The sequence below is a fragment of the Salmo salar genome, chromosome ssa21 (genome assembly GCF_905237065.1).
Source record: "Salmo salar chromosome ssa21, Ssal_v3.1, whole genome shotgun sequence".
NCBI classification, from domain to species: domain Eukaryota; kingdom Metazoa; phylum Chordata; class Actinopteri; order Salmoniformes; family Salmonidae; genus Salmo; species Salmo salar.
In genome coordinates this window covers 44119383-44136983 of record NC_059462.1, presented here as the reverse complement: position 1 = coordinate 44136983, position 17601 = coordinate 44119383, and the positions used below count along the sequence as shown (strand labels likewise).

Here is a 17601-nt window from a genome sequence, read left to right as displayed (position 1 = left end):
ACACCTCCTTGGCGAGGTTCAGTAGGCTGCGTGGCTTCTTCCCGTAGAGGAGTTCGAAAGGGGAAAACCCAGTGGATGACTGGGGCACTTCTTGGACGGAGAACATTAGGTGGTGTAGTAGCTGGTCCCTGTTCTTCCCGAAACACTCGATGAGCCTATCCTTCTGTGGGTGAAAGACAGAGGTCCATATCTGTTTGGTCTGCAGGAGAGCAGACAAATCTTTCATTAGGTGGGACATGAACTTTGTACCTTGGTCAGTCAGGATTCCGTTCGGGATCGCCACCCGGCAAAAGAGGTGGAACAGCTCCCGGGTGATTCCCGTAGGGAAATAGCCTCGGGATACCGGGTGGCATAATCTACTATTACCAGGATGTACCAGTGTCTTTACCAGGGATCCCACTATGTCCATGGCGATGCGTTCAAAAGGCACCCCGATGATTGCTATGGGGACCAGTGAATTTCGGAAGTGTGCATTTGGGGCAGTGATTTGACACTCCGGGCAGCTGCAACAATAGTCTTCCATGGCCCTCCTCATCCCGGGCCAGTGGAACCAGGCGGCGATCCATTCCAGGGTATTTATCATTCCCAGGTGCAAAACCCAACAAATGGGTGTGGACCAGCTGAAGAACGGTTGTCACGTACCGTCGGGGCAGCAACAGTACCTCTCAAAGTTCCCCCTGTTGGCACGACACCTAATACAAAAGGTTATTCTTGATTTGGAAATGGGGGTATCACCAGTCACTCACCCTTTCAAGTTCAGATCCTCCCACTGGGCAGCCCCGAACTGTCCCCTCAGTTGGCCAATGGCGGTTGTCTCGGCTGGTCCCTCGAAATCGATGAAGTGGAGAATGGGCTCCTACTCCAATTGTTCACCTGGGGAGTCGGGTTCCAGTGCCCCCTCGGACTCCGGACCCGTAGATACGGGTTTGTCAACCGCTTGCTTCCGAGCCGTGCAGACGACAGGTCGTCCTCGCTCTCATCTCCTGCCGGCTCGTACCTTTTTCCTCAGCCGTGCCTCCACAGTGCCGCGAACAGTGGACAATCTTGTCCCACATGGAGGGATACCGGCTCTCCCCCAGCCGTCTCTCCACGGGTCTGTGGCCCTTTGGCCCCACCGACTGTCGGTTCGGGGTATACAGCGGTGGGAATGTCCTTCCGTCCCCTCGGATGGGTCCCCGACTCGGCCCAGCTCCCCTTCAGCAGGGCCTTGGTGTTCTGATGCATCTCCACTGGTCGCAAGAGGCCCTCCAAGGTCTAGGATGCGCGTAGACTAGCTGCCCTCTTCATGTCGTGGGGTAGCACCCGTAAGAAGCGATCCATGACCACTTTGTATATGATGGAGAGGGTGGATACATTGGTTAGGAGCCCGCCCTGGAGATCTAGGCTCGGGGGGAGGCGTCGGCCACGATATATATACACATTATATATACACATTAAAATACAAAAATACAGTCATGGGAAGCACAAATAAAACATCACATATCACTCTGAAAAACAGTTACATTGCTCCACAAATAAGTCCCCAATCAATACTTTAAATTGCCCAAATGGCACCAGAACATCAAGATTAAATGTACACTGCCGTTCAAAAGTTTGGGGTCACTTAGAAATGTCCTTGTTTTTCAAGAAAAGTAATTTTTTTGTCCATTAAAATGACATCAAATTAATCAGAAATACAGTGTAAACATTGTTAATGTTGTAAATGACTACTGTAGCTGGAATATGGAATATCTACATAGGTGTACAGAGGCCCATTATCAGCAACCATTTGGTATTTTGAAATGTGCAGTAACACGGTGCATTAAAACTAAAAGCAGATTGACCTAGCTCGGTGTAGACCTTAGGAACCTCAAGAGTTACCCAATCTTGTGAACGGAATAGGCAACTCAGGTGTCTATACTTCAACAGCAAAGTTAGATAAGACAGAAGTTTTTGAAGTTTATGAAGCAGGGACACTATTTGTTTAGAGACTTGGCAATAACGTCAATCTGTGAGAAACCTTTCATGCATATTGCTTCTGTGGACAGGTGTCTTTTATACAGGTAACGAGCTGAGATTAGAGCACACTCTTAAAGGGAGTGCTCCTAATCTCAGCTTGTTACCTGTATAAAAGACACCTGTCCACAGAAGCAATCAATCAGATTCCACACTCTCCACAATGGCCAATACCAAAGAGCTCTCCAAGGATGTCAGGGAAAAGATTGTAGACCTACACAATGCTGGAATGGGCTACAAGACCATCGCCAAGCAGCTTGGTGAGAAGGTGACAACAGTTGGTGCGATTATTCGCAAATGGAAGAAACACAAAAGAACTGTCAATCTCCCTCGGCCTGGGGTTCCTTGCAAGATATCACCTCGTGGAGTTGCAATGATCATGAGAACGGTGAGGAATCAGCCCAGAACTACACGGGAGGATCTTGTCAATGATTCCAAGGAGCTGGAACCATAGTCACCAAGAAAACAATTGGTAACACACTACGCCGTGGAGGACTGAAATCCTGCAGCGCCTGCAAGGTCCCCCTGCTCAAGAAAGCACAGATAGATGCCCGTCTGAAGTTTGCCAATGAACATCTGAATGATTCAGAGGACAACTGGGTGAAAGTGTTGTGGTCAGATGAGACCAAAATGGAGCTCTTTGGCATCAACTCAAGTCGCTGTGTTTGGAGGAGGAGGAATGCTGCCTATGACCCCAAGAACACCATCCCCACCGTCAAACATGGAGGTGGAAACATTATGCTTTGGGGGTGTTTTTCTGCTAAGGGGACAGGACAACTTCACCACATCATAGGGACGATGGACGGGGCCATGTACCGTCAAATCTTGGGTGAGAACTTCCTTCCCTCAGCCAGGGCATTGAAAATGGGTTGTGGATGGGTATTCCAGCATGACAATGACCCAAAACACACGGCCAAGGCAACAAAGGAGTTGCTCAAGAAGAAGCACATTAAGGTCCTGGAGTGGCCTAGCCAGTCTCCAGACCTTAATCCCATAGAAAATCTGTGGAGGGAGCTGAAGGTTCGAGTTGCCAAACGTCAGCCTCGAAACCTTAATGACTTGGAGAAGATCTGCAAAGAGGAGTGGGACAAAATCCCTCCTGAGATGTGTGCAAACCTAGTGGCCAACTACAAGAAACGTCTGACCTCTGTGATTGCCAACAAGGGTTTTGCCACCAAGTACTAAGTCATGTTTTGCAGTGGGGTAAAATACTTATTTCCCTCATTAAAATGCAAATCAATTTCAATTTTTTTTGACATGCCTTTTTCCAGATTTTTTTGTTGTTATTCTGTCTCTCACTGTTCAAATAAACCTACCATTAAAATGATAGACTGATCATTTCTTTGTCAGTGGGCAAACATACAAAATCAGCAGGGGATCAAATACTTTTTTCCCTCACTGTACGTTGTAAACTTTCATTCATAGGCTAGGTTGTAGCAACCTCATGATGGGTACAGGGAAAAATGTAGTATCATTTTACATTTACGTCATTTAGCAGACGCTCTTATCCAGTATCATGCAGTAGCCTAAACCTAGTGATGTTACAATGAGCCGGGTGAATGGAATATGAATGACAGTCATCCAATATGCTGTAATAGAAATAAGGCCATGCTCATAAAAAAAATATATATCTTTCCTAATCTTGAACGGCACCGACCGGCACTGGCGTAGACAGATCCCTACTGCAAATTTGACTGATATGTGAGAAGTCAAAAAGATGTTCCTCATTGTGTTTGCTAGAAAGCCAGTGTTTCCACTAGCATGGGACTGCCCTTTAGCAGAGTGACATCTGTCTGTCATACAAGGTCATGTTGTCAAGACCTGATGAGGACCGTATCTACTGGTCTAGGACCAGAGTTTTCTCTGCCTGTCATATCACATCATGGTTGTGATTACCGTATCTGCTGTTCTAGGACCAGGCTTTACCAGAGGCCTGACTGACTAATATATTACCCAGTTGTAGAAGACCACAGGTGGAGTGGTCTGAGTCACACTTGTTCATCTGGGGTGGGTCCACCCAAGAGCAGAGATCATGTCATACAGGATCCTTGTCGTGAAGAGGGCACGACAGTGCCTATTCCTCTTCAGGAGACTGAAAAGATTTGGCATGGGTCCTCAAATCCTCAAAAAGTCCTACAGCTGCACCATTGAGAGCATCCTGACTGGTTGCATCACCGCCTGTTATGGTATGGCAACTGCTCGGCCTCCGACCACAAGGCACTACAGAGGGTAGTGCGTACGGCCCAGTACATCACTGGAGCCAAGCTTCCTGCCATCCAGGACATCTATACCAGGCCCCAAAAATTGCCGAAGACTCCAGCCACGCTAGTCATAGAATTTTCTCTCTGCTACCGAATGGCAAGCGGTACCGGAGTGCCAAGTCTAGGTCCAAAAAGCTTCTTAACAGCTTCTACCCCCAAGCCATAAGACTCCTTAACAGCTAATCAAATGGCTACCCGGACTATTTGCATTGTCCCCCCCACCCCTATTTTTACACTGTTGCTACTCTCTGTTTATTATCCATGCATAGTCACTTTACCTCTACCTACATGTACATTTTACCTCAATTACCTCGACTAGCCCCCGCACATTGACTCTGTACCCGTAGCCCCTGTATATAGCCTCGCTACTGTTATTTTATTGTTGGTCCTTAATTATAATTTTTATTTAAAAAAAATGTAACTTCAGTTTATTTTAGTAAATACTTTCTTAACACTTTTCTTAAAACTGCATTGTTGGTCAAGGGCTTGTAAAGTAAGTATTTTACCAGTTGGTTTTGGTGCATGTGACAAATACAATTTGATGATGATAATGATAGTAATTAGTGTTCGGCCTTGAGGTGGACTATACAACACACAACACCTTTTGTGAAGCCATTGAGCAAGTAGTTTTGCATACTGGAGATCTATTCACGATGTGTCACTCTGCTGTACGAATGAATACACAATGTTATTATTCTGACGGTCAGAGTGATTGATCTCCACAGAATGAAAAAGGATAATAAAACCAGAATAAATACACAGCAAAATGTAGGGAAATGAAGGGAAAGCTTGTCTCTCTTTTGCCCAGTGGGTTGTTATTGCAGGTCATGGATGTACAAAGAGAAACCTTGATATGACCAGTTAACTCCTCTGGCATGTGGAAAGTTGACACTAGTGTCATGTGTACTCTTCTGGTATGTGGAAAGTTGACACTAGTGTCATGTGTACTCTTGCATAAAGAGAAAACAATACCTTTAGAAAATCCATAAATGTAGGGTACCCCTGTAATTCACATTAAAACAACAAGTTGTCACCAAATTATTTTCCTCAAACTTTTCCTTGGCTGCCACTGTTCTTGCTCAACAAAAAGTCCCTCGTGTCATCACAATATTGAGATATTTTAACAAAGTGATTTTGTGGTAAGTTTATCAAATATTTTGCACATTTGAAAATGTTGTAGATATATTCCAATGAAGTTAGATCTATAAATGTTTTTTAAATATACAAGTAGGACAGCCTTAAGATAAATAATACACTTGTTTAGAGAGAAACATTGAGATAACTTTTGAGTAAAGTAGTAATTTCTTGGATGACTGTGTTGGAGGCACCTCACCCCCAATTGCTAGGGGGTAACTGGCTCCTGGGGGCTAGTTCCCCCTTTATGGCTATGAATGTGTTTCTACCTGTCATTTAGACAATGTCTAGCCCAGTTAGCACTGGGTTATGCTAACTTGCTAGCTAGCAACTTTACTATCAGTAAATGCTATCTAGCTAGCTAGTTAGTGTAACAGTATAGCTTCCGTCCCTCTCCTCGCCCCTACCTGGGCTTGAACCAGAGACCCTCTGCACACATCAACAACTGACACCCACGAAGCATCGTTACCCATCGCGCCACAAAAGCCGCGGCCCAGAGCAAGGGGAACAACTACTTCAGGTCTCAGAGCGAGTGACGTCACCCGATTGAAATGCTATTAGCGCTCACCACCGCTAACTAACTAGCCATTTCACATCGGTTACATTAGCATAAGCTGCTAGGAATGCTAGCTAGCAACCTTACTACCAGATAGTCAGATGTAAAATACATTTAAAAGACAACGTAACTTAATTTCAGTTGTAAATGTTTCCACTAGTGACTGATAGCTTTACAGTTAATGTTACTTTATAGCCTTTTAGCTATTTTACACAGCATTTTATGTCATATAGCTAAATAGCTAGCAAAGTTTTTAAGAGAGAGCTTTTCAATTGGCATCTCTCCCCCTGTTTTCAGTCACAGGTGAGGACTGGATTAGGTGTGAGCAGTGCAGGTGTGCTCATGAGTTGTGCTCCAGTTTTTACTGGGGATAGCTTCATTTGTGACCTATGTACAAATTAGAATCGTGCAATAGCAGCGCATAAGAGAGTTGCCACATCAATGTTACACTGAATTAATTAGTTACGTTATTGTTATTAAATGTTATATTCCAATGTTATATTCCATTCCAATATTATATTCCAATGAATATTACTTTTTTTATATTAAAAATAACTATTGAAATCCTTTTGCACCTGAATGTCATTTTAAAGACTGCTGGGATTTAAAATATTACATTATTTAAATAATATTTACTGCAATTGTACATAATTGATTGTATGGAAATAAAACAAAGAAAGAGCAAAGAAAATTAATGTGCAGGTGAGGTACAAAGAGGTATTTTACATCAAATCTCCTCAAATTGCGAATATTAATGGTGACATGTTGTCACGCCCTGACCGTAGAGAGCCCTTGTTTCTCTATGGTGTAGTAGTGACTAGGGGGTAGTCTAGTTTAATATTTCTATGTGGTGTTCTAGTTTATCTTTTTTTTGGGGGGGGGGGACATGGAGCTGGCGGCTGAGCAGAGAGGAAGAGCCAGAGACCACCTGGGAGGAGATAGAGAGGTGGTCGGTCGACCCAAGGAGAGTACCGCCTGGGATTTGATGGAACAGTGTGAGCAGGGATACCGGAGAATGGAGTTGGCTAGGAGTATGCGGCAACGCAGGTGTTTGGAAGAACGTGTCATCAGTCCGGGGAAACCTGGGCCGGCTCCACGTATCTGGCCTCCAGTGCGCCTCCCCAGTCCAGTACGTCCTGTGTCTCCTCCTCGCACTCTCCCTGAAGTGCGTGTCCACAGTCTGCTACGTTCTGTGCCTGCTCCTCGCATTCGCCCTGAAGAGCGTGTCACCAGTCCGGTGTAACCTGTGCCGGCCCCACACATCAGGCCTCCAGTGCGCCTCCCCAGTCTGGTACGTCCTGTGCCTGTTCCTCGCACTTGCCCTGAAGAGCATGTCACCAGTCCGGTGCAACCTGTGCCGGCCCCACGCATCAGGCCTCCAGTGCGCCTCCCCAGTCCGGTACGTCCTGTGCCTGCTCCTCGCACTCGCCCTGAAGTGCGTGTCCCCAGTCCGGTACGTCCTCTGCCTGCTCCTCGCACTCGCCCTGAAGTGTGTGTCACCAGTCCGGTACCACCTGTGCCGGCTCCACGCACTAGACCTCCAGTGCGCCTTCCCAGTCCGGTACCACCTGTACCGGCTCCACGCACTCGGCCTCCAGTGCGCATTCACAGTCCAGAGCTTCCGGAGACGTTTCACAGTCCAGAGCTTCCGGCGACGGTCCCCAGTCTAGAGCTTCCGGCAACGGTTCACAGTCCAGCGCTTCCGGCGACGGTCCACAGTCCGGAACCTCCAGCGACGGTCCACGGTCCGGAACCTCCGGCGACGGTCCACGGTCCAGAACCTCCTGCGACAATCCACAGTCCAGAACCTCCTGCGACAGTCCACGGTCCGGAACCTCCGGCGACGGTCCATGGTCCGGAACCTCCGGCGACGGTCCACGGTCCGGAACCTCCTGCGACAGTCCACGGTCTGGGACCTCCTGCGACGGTCCACGGTCCGGGACCTCCTGCGACGGTCCAGGACCTCCAGCGACGGTCCACGGTCTGGAACCTCCAGCTCCATGGCCGGAGCCTTCCCCTGCGCTGATGCCCAGTCCAAGCACGGCGCCCAGTCCAGCTCAAAGGCCAGAGTCTTCTTCTGCACCGATTCCCAGTCCAGGCACGGCGTCCAGTCCAGCTCCAGGGCAGGAGCCTTCCTCTGCTCCGGTGGCCAGTCCAGGCACGGCGCCCAGTCCCGCTCCATGGCCGGAGCCCTCCTTTGCGCCGGTGCCCAGTCCAGGCACAGCGTTCAGCCCGGCGCCATGGTCGGATCCGGGGTCTGGGGGGGGCTACGACGCGCACCGGAGCCGCCACCGACACTAGTCACCCCCCCAACCCCCCCCCCCCATTTGGTTTCAGGTTTTGCAGCCGGAGTTTGCACCTTTGAGGGGGGGGTACTGTCACGCCCTGACCATAGAGAGCCCTTGTTTCTCTATGGTGTAGTAGGTCAGGGCGTGACTAGGGGGTAGTCTAGTTTAATATTTCTATGTGGTGTTTTAGTTTATATTTTCTATGTTGGTGTTTTGTATGATTCCCAATAAGAGGCAGCTGGTAATCGTTGTCTCTAATTGGGGATCATATTTAAGTAGCTATTTTTCCCACCTGTGTTTGTGAGATATTATTTTGTGTTTGTGCATGTGCACCACGTAGTAACGTTTCTTTGTTCGTTTATTGTTTTGTTTTTCTGAAGTTTCACAAAAAAATACAGATGTGGAACTCTACGTATGCTGCGCCTTGGTCCAGTTCTTACGACAACCGTGACACATGTGCAACACCATTTACCCCCCAAATTTTATTTAAATAATTAAAATAAGACAACTAGACCTAGCTTTTAAGTATTACTTACGAAACAATTCCTAAATAAAACAGATTTAAATGGATTTTAACCTGTTGGGGGTAGGGGGCAGTATTGACACGGCCGGATAAAAAACGTACCCGATTTAATCTGGTTACTACTCCTGCCCAGTAACTAGAATATGCATATAATTATTGGCTTTGGATAGAAAACACCCTAAAGTTTCTAAAACTGTTTGAATGGTGTCTGTGAGTATAACAGAACTCATATGGCAGGCAAAAACCTGAGAAGATTCTGTACAGGAAGTGTTCATCTTGGCTCTTTTTATTGAAGACTGAGGATCTTTGCTGTAACATGACACTTCCTACGGCTCCCATAGGCTCTCAGAGCCCGGGAAAAAGCTGAATGATATCGAGGCAGCCCCAGGCTGAAACACATTTACGCTTTTGGCAAGTGGCCGATCAGAGGACAATGGGCTTAGGCGCGTGCCCGAGTCGACCCCGTGCTTTATTTTCTTTCGTCTGTTTACCTAAATGCAGATTCCCGGTCGGAATATTATTGCTTTTTTACAAGAAAAATGGCATAAAAATTGATTTTAAACAGCGGTTGACATGCTTCGAAGTACGGTAATGGTATATTTAGAATTTTTTTGTCACGAAATGCGCCATGCTCGTCACCCTTCTTTACCCTTTCGGATAGTGTCTTGAACGCACGAACAAAACGCCGCTGTTTGGATATAACTATGGATTATTTGGGACCAAACCAACATTTGTTATTGAAGTAGAAGTCCTGGGTGTGCATTCTGACGAAGAACACCAAAGGTAATAACATTTTTCTTATAGTAAATCTGACTTTGGTGAGTGCTAAACTTGCTGGGTGTCTAAATAGCTAGCCCTGTGATGCCGGGCTATCTACTGAGAATATTGCAAAATGTGCTTTCACCGAAAAGCTATTTTAAAATCGGACATATCGAGTGCATAGAGGAGTTCTGTATCTATAATTCTTAAAATAATTGTTATGCTTTTTGTGAACGTTTATCGTGAGTAATTTAGTAAATCTTTAGTAAATTCACCGGAAGTTTGCGGGGGGTATGCTAGTTCTGAACGTCACATGCTAATGTAAAAAGCTGGTTTTTGATATAAATATGAACTTGATTGAACAAAACATGCATGTATTGTATAACATAATGTCCTAGGTGTGTCATCTGATGAAGATCATCAAAGGTTAGTGCTGCATTTAGCTGTCTTCTGGGTTTTTGTGACATTATATGCTAGTTTGAAAAATGGGTGTCTGATTATTTCTGGCTGGGTACTCTCCTGACATAATCTAATGTTTTGCTTTCGTTGTAAAGCCTTTTTGACATCGAACAGTGTGGTTAGATTAACGAGAGTCTTGTCTTTAAAATGCTGTAAAATAGTCATATGTTTGAGAAATTGAAGTAATAGCATTTCTAAGGTATTTGAATAACGCGCCACAGGATTCCACTGGCTGTTACGTAGGGGGTCGATTTCGTCCCGCCGGCCCTAGAGAAGTTAACACACTTGTGTGAAACCCTATCCCATAATCTTCCCCTGGGGGCCAGTTACCCCATGGTGGGTGTTTTCTAAAAAAACATCTCATTAAATAACTAAAAAAGGGTAAACCGTAGACATTTATTTCCCTTTATAGTTTATTCGCCTAGCATGACCTTCATCCACATACCCATTTCTTTCTCCAAACTTTGCTTTCTTATGTCAGCAATTTGACATTATTCTTAGGGGGGGGGGGACTAGTTACCCCCAGTACCCTGTAATTTTTGTTCAATTTAAATCTATAGGTTACATTGATGTTTTTCTTTCATTATTTTCTCGGAGAAAAATGATTTATTTCTTGTAGCATATTGAGAAAATTTGAATGTGCAGTTATATACCGTCTGTAGAGATGCTATCTTTATTAGCATCATAAAAGCTGATAGTATTTCAACCACATATAATATGCGTCGAAGACAAACTGAAATCTAATCAGAAACATGTTTGGTCATTTTCACAGCTTTCTATTTCCTGACAACCGGTCAAACTGATGTCATTTGGATTTTTTTTAACAGAAAATCTTTCCTGTTTTTTTTTTTGTTGGGCTATTACATTTTCTCACAGGTGTGATGAGAACTCGATCCGGTGGAATACAACGAGGGCTAGGTATGTTGGACTGGGTGTCACGTCCTGACTAGCAGAGGGAGGTATTGTATCAGTTTTGGTCAGGATGTGGCAGGTTTTTTGTATATTAAGGGTTTGTGTTGGGGATTGGACTCCCAATTGAAGGCAGGTGTGTTGAGTTGCCTTTGATTGGGAGTCCTATATAGAAGGGTGTGTTTTTCTTTGGGATTGTGGGTAGTTGTCCTTGCACTGCGTTGTATGTGCATGCAAGACTGTTGCTGTCGTCTTTATTGTTTTTGTCCAGTGGATACTTTACTCCTTTTTTTTAAATTAAAAAACATGAGTATCCACATACCTGCTGCGCCTTGGTCCATTCTTGACGACGGTTGTTACAGAACTACCCACCACCAAACCAGGACCAAGCAGCGGAGGAGGAGGGAGCAGCGCCAGGAGGAACGAAAGGAATGGACTTGGCAGGACGAACGACGATTCTGGGAGGACAAACTAAGGGAGCTAAGGGAACCCGAGAGGCAGCCCCAATAATTTTTTTTGGGGGGGCACACGGGTAGTTTGGCCAGGCCAAGGAAGAGCCGTAAGCCAGCTACCCGTGATTACAGGGAGGTGCGTATGAGGTGGAGGGCGCCATGGTACGCTGAGGTACACACCATCTCGCCTATACGGACGCACAGGCCAGTCCGCCCTTTACCAGTGCCCCGCATCTGCCAGGGTGAGGGGAGCATCGAGCCGGAAGGGGTGATGCCAACCCTGCGCTCTTGACCGCCAGTGCGCCTCGACGGTCCGGTGTTTCCCGCTATACGCACTAGCATGGAGGTGCGTGTCTCCAGGCTGGCACGTCCAGTACCAGCCCCACGCATCAGGCGTCTAGTGCGTCAGCCCAGCCTCGCCAGTCAAGAGTCGCCAAAGCTGCCCGCCAGTCAAGAGTCACCTGAGCCGCCCGCCAGTCAAGAGTCACCTGAGCCGCCCGCCAGTCAAGAGTCGCCAGAGCCGCCCGCCAGTCAGGAGCTGCCAGAGCGGCCCGACTGCCCGGAGCTGCCAGAGCGGCCCGACTGCCCGGAGCTGCCAGAGCGGCCCGACTGCCCGGAGCTGCCAGAGCGGCCCGACTGCCCGGAGCTGCCAGAGCGGCCCGACTGCCCCGAGCTGCCAGAGCGGCCCGACTGCCCGGAGCTGCCCGAGTGGCCCGCCTGTCTTCCGGCCCAGCCTGAGTGGGCCGAGTGGCCCACCTGTCCTCCGGCCCAGCCCGAGTGGCCCGCCTGTCCTCCGGCCCAGCCCGAGTGGCCCGCCTGTCCTCCGGCCCAGCCCGAGTGACCCGCCTGTCCTCCGGTCCAGCCCGAGTGGCCCGCATGTCTTCCGGCCCAGCCAGAGTGGTCCGTCTGCCAGGGTCAGCCCGAGTGGCCCGTCTGCCCGGCGCAGCTATCAGCGCTACCGGAGTGGGCAGCGCCGAAGGTGGAGCGAGGTCCACGTCCTGCACCTGAGCCACCTCCAGGATAGGTGGGTTGGGGTGGGTGTGTTGAGTTGCCTTTGATTGGGAGTCCTATATAGATGGGTGTGTTTTTCTTTGGGATTGTGGGTAGTTGTCCTTGCACTGCGTTGTATGTGCATGCAAGACTGTTGCTGTCGTCTTTATTGTTTTTGTCCAGTGGATACTTTACTCCTTTTTTTTAAAATTAAAAAACATGAGTATCCACATACCTGCTGCGCCTTGGTCCATTCTTGACGACGGTTGTTACACTGGGACACGTTTTAATACGTCCGCCATGGTTCTTTGTAGCCTAGTTATGCTAATATATTTGCAGGAAATTCTTTGACTTAATAAACAAAATATCTTTGACTAGTAAACAGGGAAACAACAAGTCCCAGACAGTTCATAACATAACTAGTTAAATAAAGGTTAAATAAATCAATAATATCATACCAGAGGGGGCGTCGTTTACTAGGCTACCTAAATTATTGGGATCATCTGGTTACCACAAGTCTTTGGAATGCATGGAGCTCATTGACAAAACAGACAATGGAATGCCTTTTCACATGAAGGTCCGAAGTGGGTCTGTGTAAATCATGTGATTATATTGGAGACAGGTTTATAAAGCAGTGAATGTCATCTATTCATTTACTCTTGTAGCATTTCTAAGTAGAAGCCATATCAGCCAGCGAAACGAATTGTTCTCACTTTATGATAGAACATTAAGATTTGTGGGGCTCTAGACCATAATTATTAAGATTTTCTTGTGATCATAACAAAACTACTTATTTTGCTCAAATAGAGATATAATTAAAATGTGTTTTCTTTTCGAAAAGATTGGCCCGGCTGAGAATAGAACATTCAAACAATGACCTCTAGTGACCATAGTTGGAACAGCACCTTAGTCAGCAGAGTGCAGGTAGCAGCTATTTAAATGTCATGTAATCTGGTGTGAAAAATTCTGTTTTGGCAACAATAAATGATCATGACCAGATTGTGTAGCTAAGAGACCGCCATTGGAGTTTAGGACTTAGTAACAACCACACACAGACATTCTGGAAAGTCATCTATAGAAGCTTGTATCCATGAAGGAAAACTAGATACTGAAAGTGCTATGCTAGGGACCAGTCCTTTTAGCCATACTCTCCACACACACACGTATCTGGTATCACTCATACCACTGGGCTGTGTTCGTGTGCTAGTAAAGTAAACAAAACTGGATCGAGAGTGACAAATATAACAAATGAGATACCAATCATTGGAAAGTTTTAATACAAATGTAATCACTAATTCTATAATTTTTCATGTTCACCATGAATACATTTTATTTTATTTCACCTTTTATTTAACCAGGAAGGCCAGTTGAGAACAAGTTCTCATTTACAACTGCGACCTGGCCAAGATAAAGCAAAGCAGTGTGACAAAATCAAACAACACAGAGTTACACATAAACAAACGTACAGTCAATAACACAATCACAGTCCAATCTCAGTCATCGATCAGTAGCTTGTCCTCTGGCTTGCAGGCCAGCAGGAAGAAATACCTTACTCCAACCACAAGCTCAGTCTCTGGTGAGGTCACCCCCATCACAGCCAACAGCCTGGAAAGGAGAGAGAGAGAGAACGAGAGAGGGGGAGAGATGGATGTGAGATGTAACATGAAATGTTACCTTTACGTTGTTGACCAGGATCAACTAGGGATTGTGTCAGGGACCAACCTGTGGGTGATGTCAGTTGACAGTCTGCTGGCTTCCTCCGGGTCTTTCTTTAGTAGAGCCTGGTAGCTGGAAAAGGACTCTATCATACCCATGTAGTTGGACAGAGTCATGGACTTCTTCACCCACATACACTCCTGCCTAACAACACAGCATTAGCATTACCTTAGAGTATACCCAACCCATCTTGTATGTACATCAAATCAAACACTTCTTGTAAGTACATAGGTAATAGCAATGAGGGTAGTGGATGTATCTGAGCTCAGGCCTCACCACTCTTTCTCTGTGTAAGGGATGGAACCGTAGGACTGTTTGTAAAGAGCAACAGAGCAAGGGCCCAGGCAGGGATTACGATGTGGCAGGAGTGCAGCATAAAACTGATGAGATAAAATTTAAAAAAGACAAATGTTGAAAAAACAAACATGTATGTGATCGACATTATGTGTTTGGATAATACACTTGTATTCTATTTTATAAAGTTTCCAGACCTCTTTGCAGACTGTGTTGAGTGTGTGGGAGCAGTCTCCATAGTCAAGCTCCATATCCATGGTGTAGTTGAGTAGAGCCAGGCAACCTTTAGCCTTCAGGATCCTGTGGGCTTCCTGGAGGAACCGCGGCCGGTCAAACCAGTGGAAGGCAGACATGGCCGTCACCAGGTCCACTGAGCTGTCTGCAAACGGCAGCTCCTCAGCCTGGCACTGTCTAAACAGAGACACAGAGACATGAGACATACTAACACAGGGATACATACATACAAACATAGGTCATGTTGTAATTTAAAGATATCCGACAGAATGGTACCAGATCAGTTAGTGCTGTTTTGCCAAGTCCTAAGATTATTGTCACAATAGGAGTTGACAAAAAAGCACTAACAAATCTGGAACCAGACTAGAATTTACACACAATGTTGTGTTTTGGTTTGGTTCCTTGGATATGGCTCCCTTCGTTCAGTCCTAACTGGGAACATCTACTGTACATGTAGATGTGTTCCATAACAGTATTAGTAGCTGTAGCTTCTTTGTTTGCTCACTAGAGGGAGAAATGCATGAGTTTGAGCAGACAAGGGTCCCATTGTCTGTCTTGGCACTTGCCCTAATTTCACCGTGTCCCCCTCAACAAAGGACTTTAACCCTATCGTTCCTTCTCCCATCACACTGGTTTAGTTAAGCAATAAGGCACGAGGGGGTGTGGTATATGCCCAAAATACCACGGCTAAGGACTGTTCTTATGTACGACACAGCGCAGAGTGCCTGGATACAGCCCTTAGCTGTGGTATGTTGGCCATATTCCACAAACCCCTGAGGTGGCTTATTGCTATTATAAACTGGTTACCAACGCAATTAGAGCCGTGTTTTGTCATACCCGTGGTGTACGGTCTGATATACCATGGCTGTCAGCCAATCAGCATTCATGGCTTGAACCACCAGGACTCTTCTTAGGTTTCAGAGAAATGCCCCAGAAATAAATAAATCTGTACGTAAAATCTACCCTCTACAGTAGGCCTACTTATACCAAAACTCATTCTGTGACGATAATGTGTTTGAATCAGAGGGTTTGAATCAGTGTCAGTGTCACTACAACGAAATACAACCCTATCCTCTTCCTGAAGACCTCCACCTCTCTGGGGCTGGCTCTGACCTGTAGGAGATGTTAGGGGCGGTGGTGTGCTCCTGGGCCACCTCCAGCTGGGCAGGGCTGATGTCAGTCCCCACCACTGAGGAGAAGTGAGGGGCCAGGAGCACGGTCCCTTGACCCGACCCACAGCCTACGTCTACTGCCAGGTCACAGGGCTGCACGCCCCTCTGTCAGGACAAGACACATGATCATCACACATAGGTATGAGACATCATTAGTATATGTGAATATTTTTTAAGGCAGGAGAATGTCAATTGACCAGTTTATTAGTAAAACATTGAAAGCAGGAATAAAACATGCAGCAATATAATTCTGTAATTTAGTTCTGCCATACTATTTATAATTGAAAATATTTTACATCCACAGACAGTAACTATATGATTTGAACTCATACATATTGCATGATGTATGATGTTAAAATAAGAACAAACAGTCTTTGTATTCTGTGAAACGTATGTCACTCCTACCTTTTTCTTTAGGAAGGACATGACTTCTTCAATGAGCTGAGCTGAGGGAGAGACCCTGTACTTCCAGTAGGAGGTAGCATGCTCCTTACCTTCAAACAGACGATGGGCCATGCCACTGAGCTGTACTACAGCAGAAAACAACACGAATAGAAATGTTCTCTTCTACTCAGAAAGATTCCTGCTACTTATGGCTTTAACTTAAACTCAGGCAAGCTCTCTTTCCAGCCTGGTCTCATAGAGTAGACGTAACACAGTAAAAGTAAATCGGAGACACTCAAATGATAGTTGATATGTAACGTTTGGTATGGTTACATCAGCCAAGGTTACTTAAGGCAAACCCTCTTAGCTATCCTTTTAACCTAACTCCTAACATTAACCCCTAGCCTAGCCAACATTAGCAACAACAAATTGTAATTCGTAACATATCATACGAATTGTAATTTGTAACATATCATATGAAATTGATGATGGACATCCACAAATTAATACAGACCATACGAAACATAACATATCATACTAAATCGGCAGCACCCCACACCTCTCTGATTCAGAGGGGTTGGGTTAAATGCGGAAGACACATTTCAGTTGAATGCATTCAGTTGTACAACTGACTAGCTATCCCCCTTTCCCCTAAATGGAGAGTCTCAGATTTACGTACAGAGTAATACGAAATGCTCTGAAATCAGGTTGCTCCTTCTCACTGGGGTGTGGTCGCTACATAAACAAACTTGATCACACACACACAAACATACAGATAGATGCACACTCACCGCCGGAGATTCCCCTACTTCACAGGCCCAGTTCTAGGGAAAACAATACGTGTTAGGCTAGGCATGTATGAGAGAGGCCCCGGGATAGAGAAAGGAAGGGGCGTTGCAGTGGCTTCATGGGAATGTGGGTTGTTTGGTAATGAGGCCTTTTAAGAAGGGGGCCAGGGTTACATGGGTTCACAGAAAGCTGTGTGGGGTGTCAGAACTAATAAGAAGTCCTGTGGAGATGTAATGGGGGAGGGATCGGAATCTTGTTAGCCAATGAGGTGGCTTTTTAGTGATGATTGGAGGTGGGAAAAGACAAAAAAGCCAGTCTTCCTGCTTATTCAGATATTGTACAATCAGATCTCTCTCTAAATTTCAAGTTGAAGTTCTTCTCTCAGCAATGTTACGTTACCCTGTTGATATATTATGATACATTTGATTTACCCCATACGCCCCATATTGAAAAGAAAGTAACAGAAAATCCGGACAAGTTTTTGAAGTTTGATAATATACAGAAGTTTCAAATGTGTCTATGCATTCATGTTTTATTGCGCCGGAGAAGATGGCAGATGTTTTACGTGCCACCAGCCGATTGTGTTTTTTTGTTCGGTTATTTGCGTTGTTTGTAACTAATTTTTGACTTATTTTGTACATAATGTTGCCGCTACCGTCTCTTATGACCAAAAATAACTCATAGAC

At 45.9% G+C, this 17601-nt stretch overlaps 1 protein-coding gene across 2 annotated transcripts; it reads right to left on the bottom strand.

Annotated features, from left to right (window-relative positions):
* Positions 1-13580: 13580 nt before the first annotated feature.
* zgc:162780 (YHR209W) lies at positions 13581-17063 on the bottom strand. Of its 2 annotated transcripts, none has more exons than XM_014165444.2 (7): positions 16918-17063; positions 16148-16267; positions 15684-15847; positions 14534-14747; positions 14319-14422; positions 14049-14186; positions 13581-13931 (listed from the first exon to the last, which is right to left on the bottom strand). In XM_014165444.2, the coding sequence occupies exons 2-7, from the start codon at positions 16256-16258 to the stop codon at positions 13820-13822; spliced, it is 843 nt and encodes a 280-aa protein (XP_014020919.1). In that variant the 5' UTR covers positions 16259-16267; positions 16918-17063; the 3' UTR covers positions 13581-13819.
* Positions 17064-17601: the final 538 nt, after the last annotated feature.

Excerpts from the sequence above, each read along its gene's own strand:
- zgc:162780 (XM_014165444.2), bottom strand. The coding sequence starts at position 16,258 with ATGGCCCATCGTCTGTTTGAAGGTAAGGAGCATGCTACCTCCTACTGG. Across the intron at positions 15,848-16,147 it reads TGTCCTTCCTAAAGAAAAAG|AGGGGCGTGCAGCCCTGTGA; the intron begins GTAGGAGTGACA and ends TTGTCCTGACAG. Across the intron at positions 14,748-15,683 it reads GCCCCTAACATCTCCTACAG|ACAGTGCCAGGCTGAGGAGC; the intron begins GTCAGAGCCAGC and ends GTCTCTGTTTAG.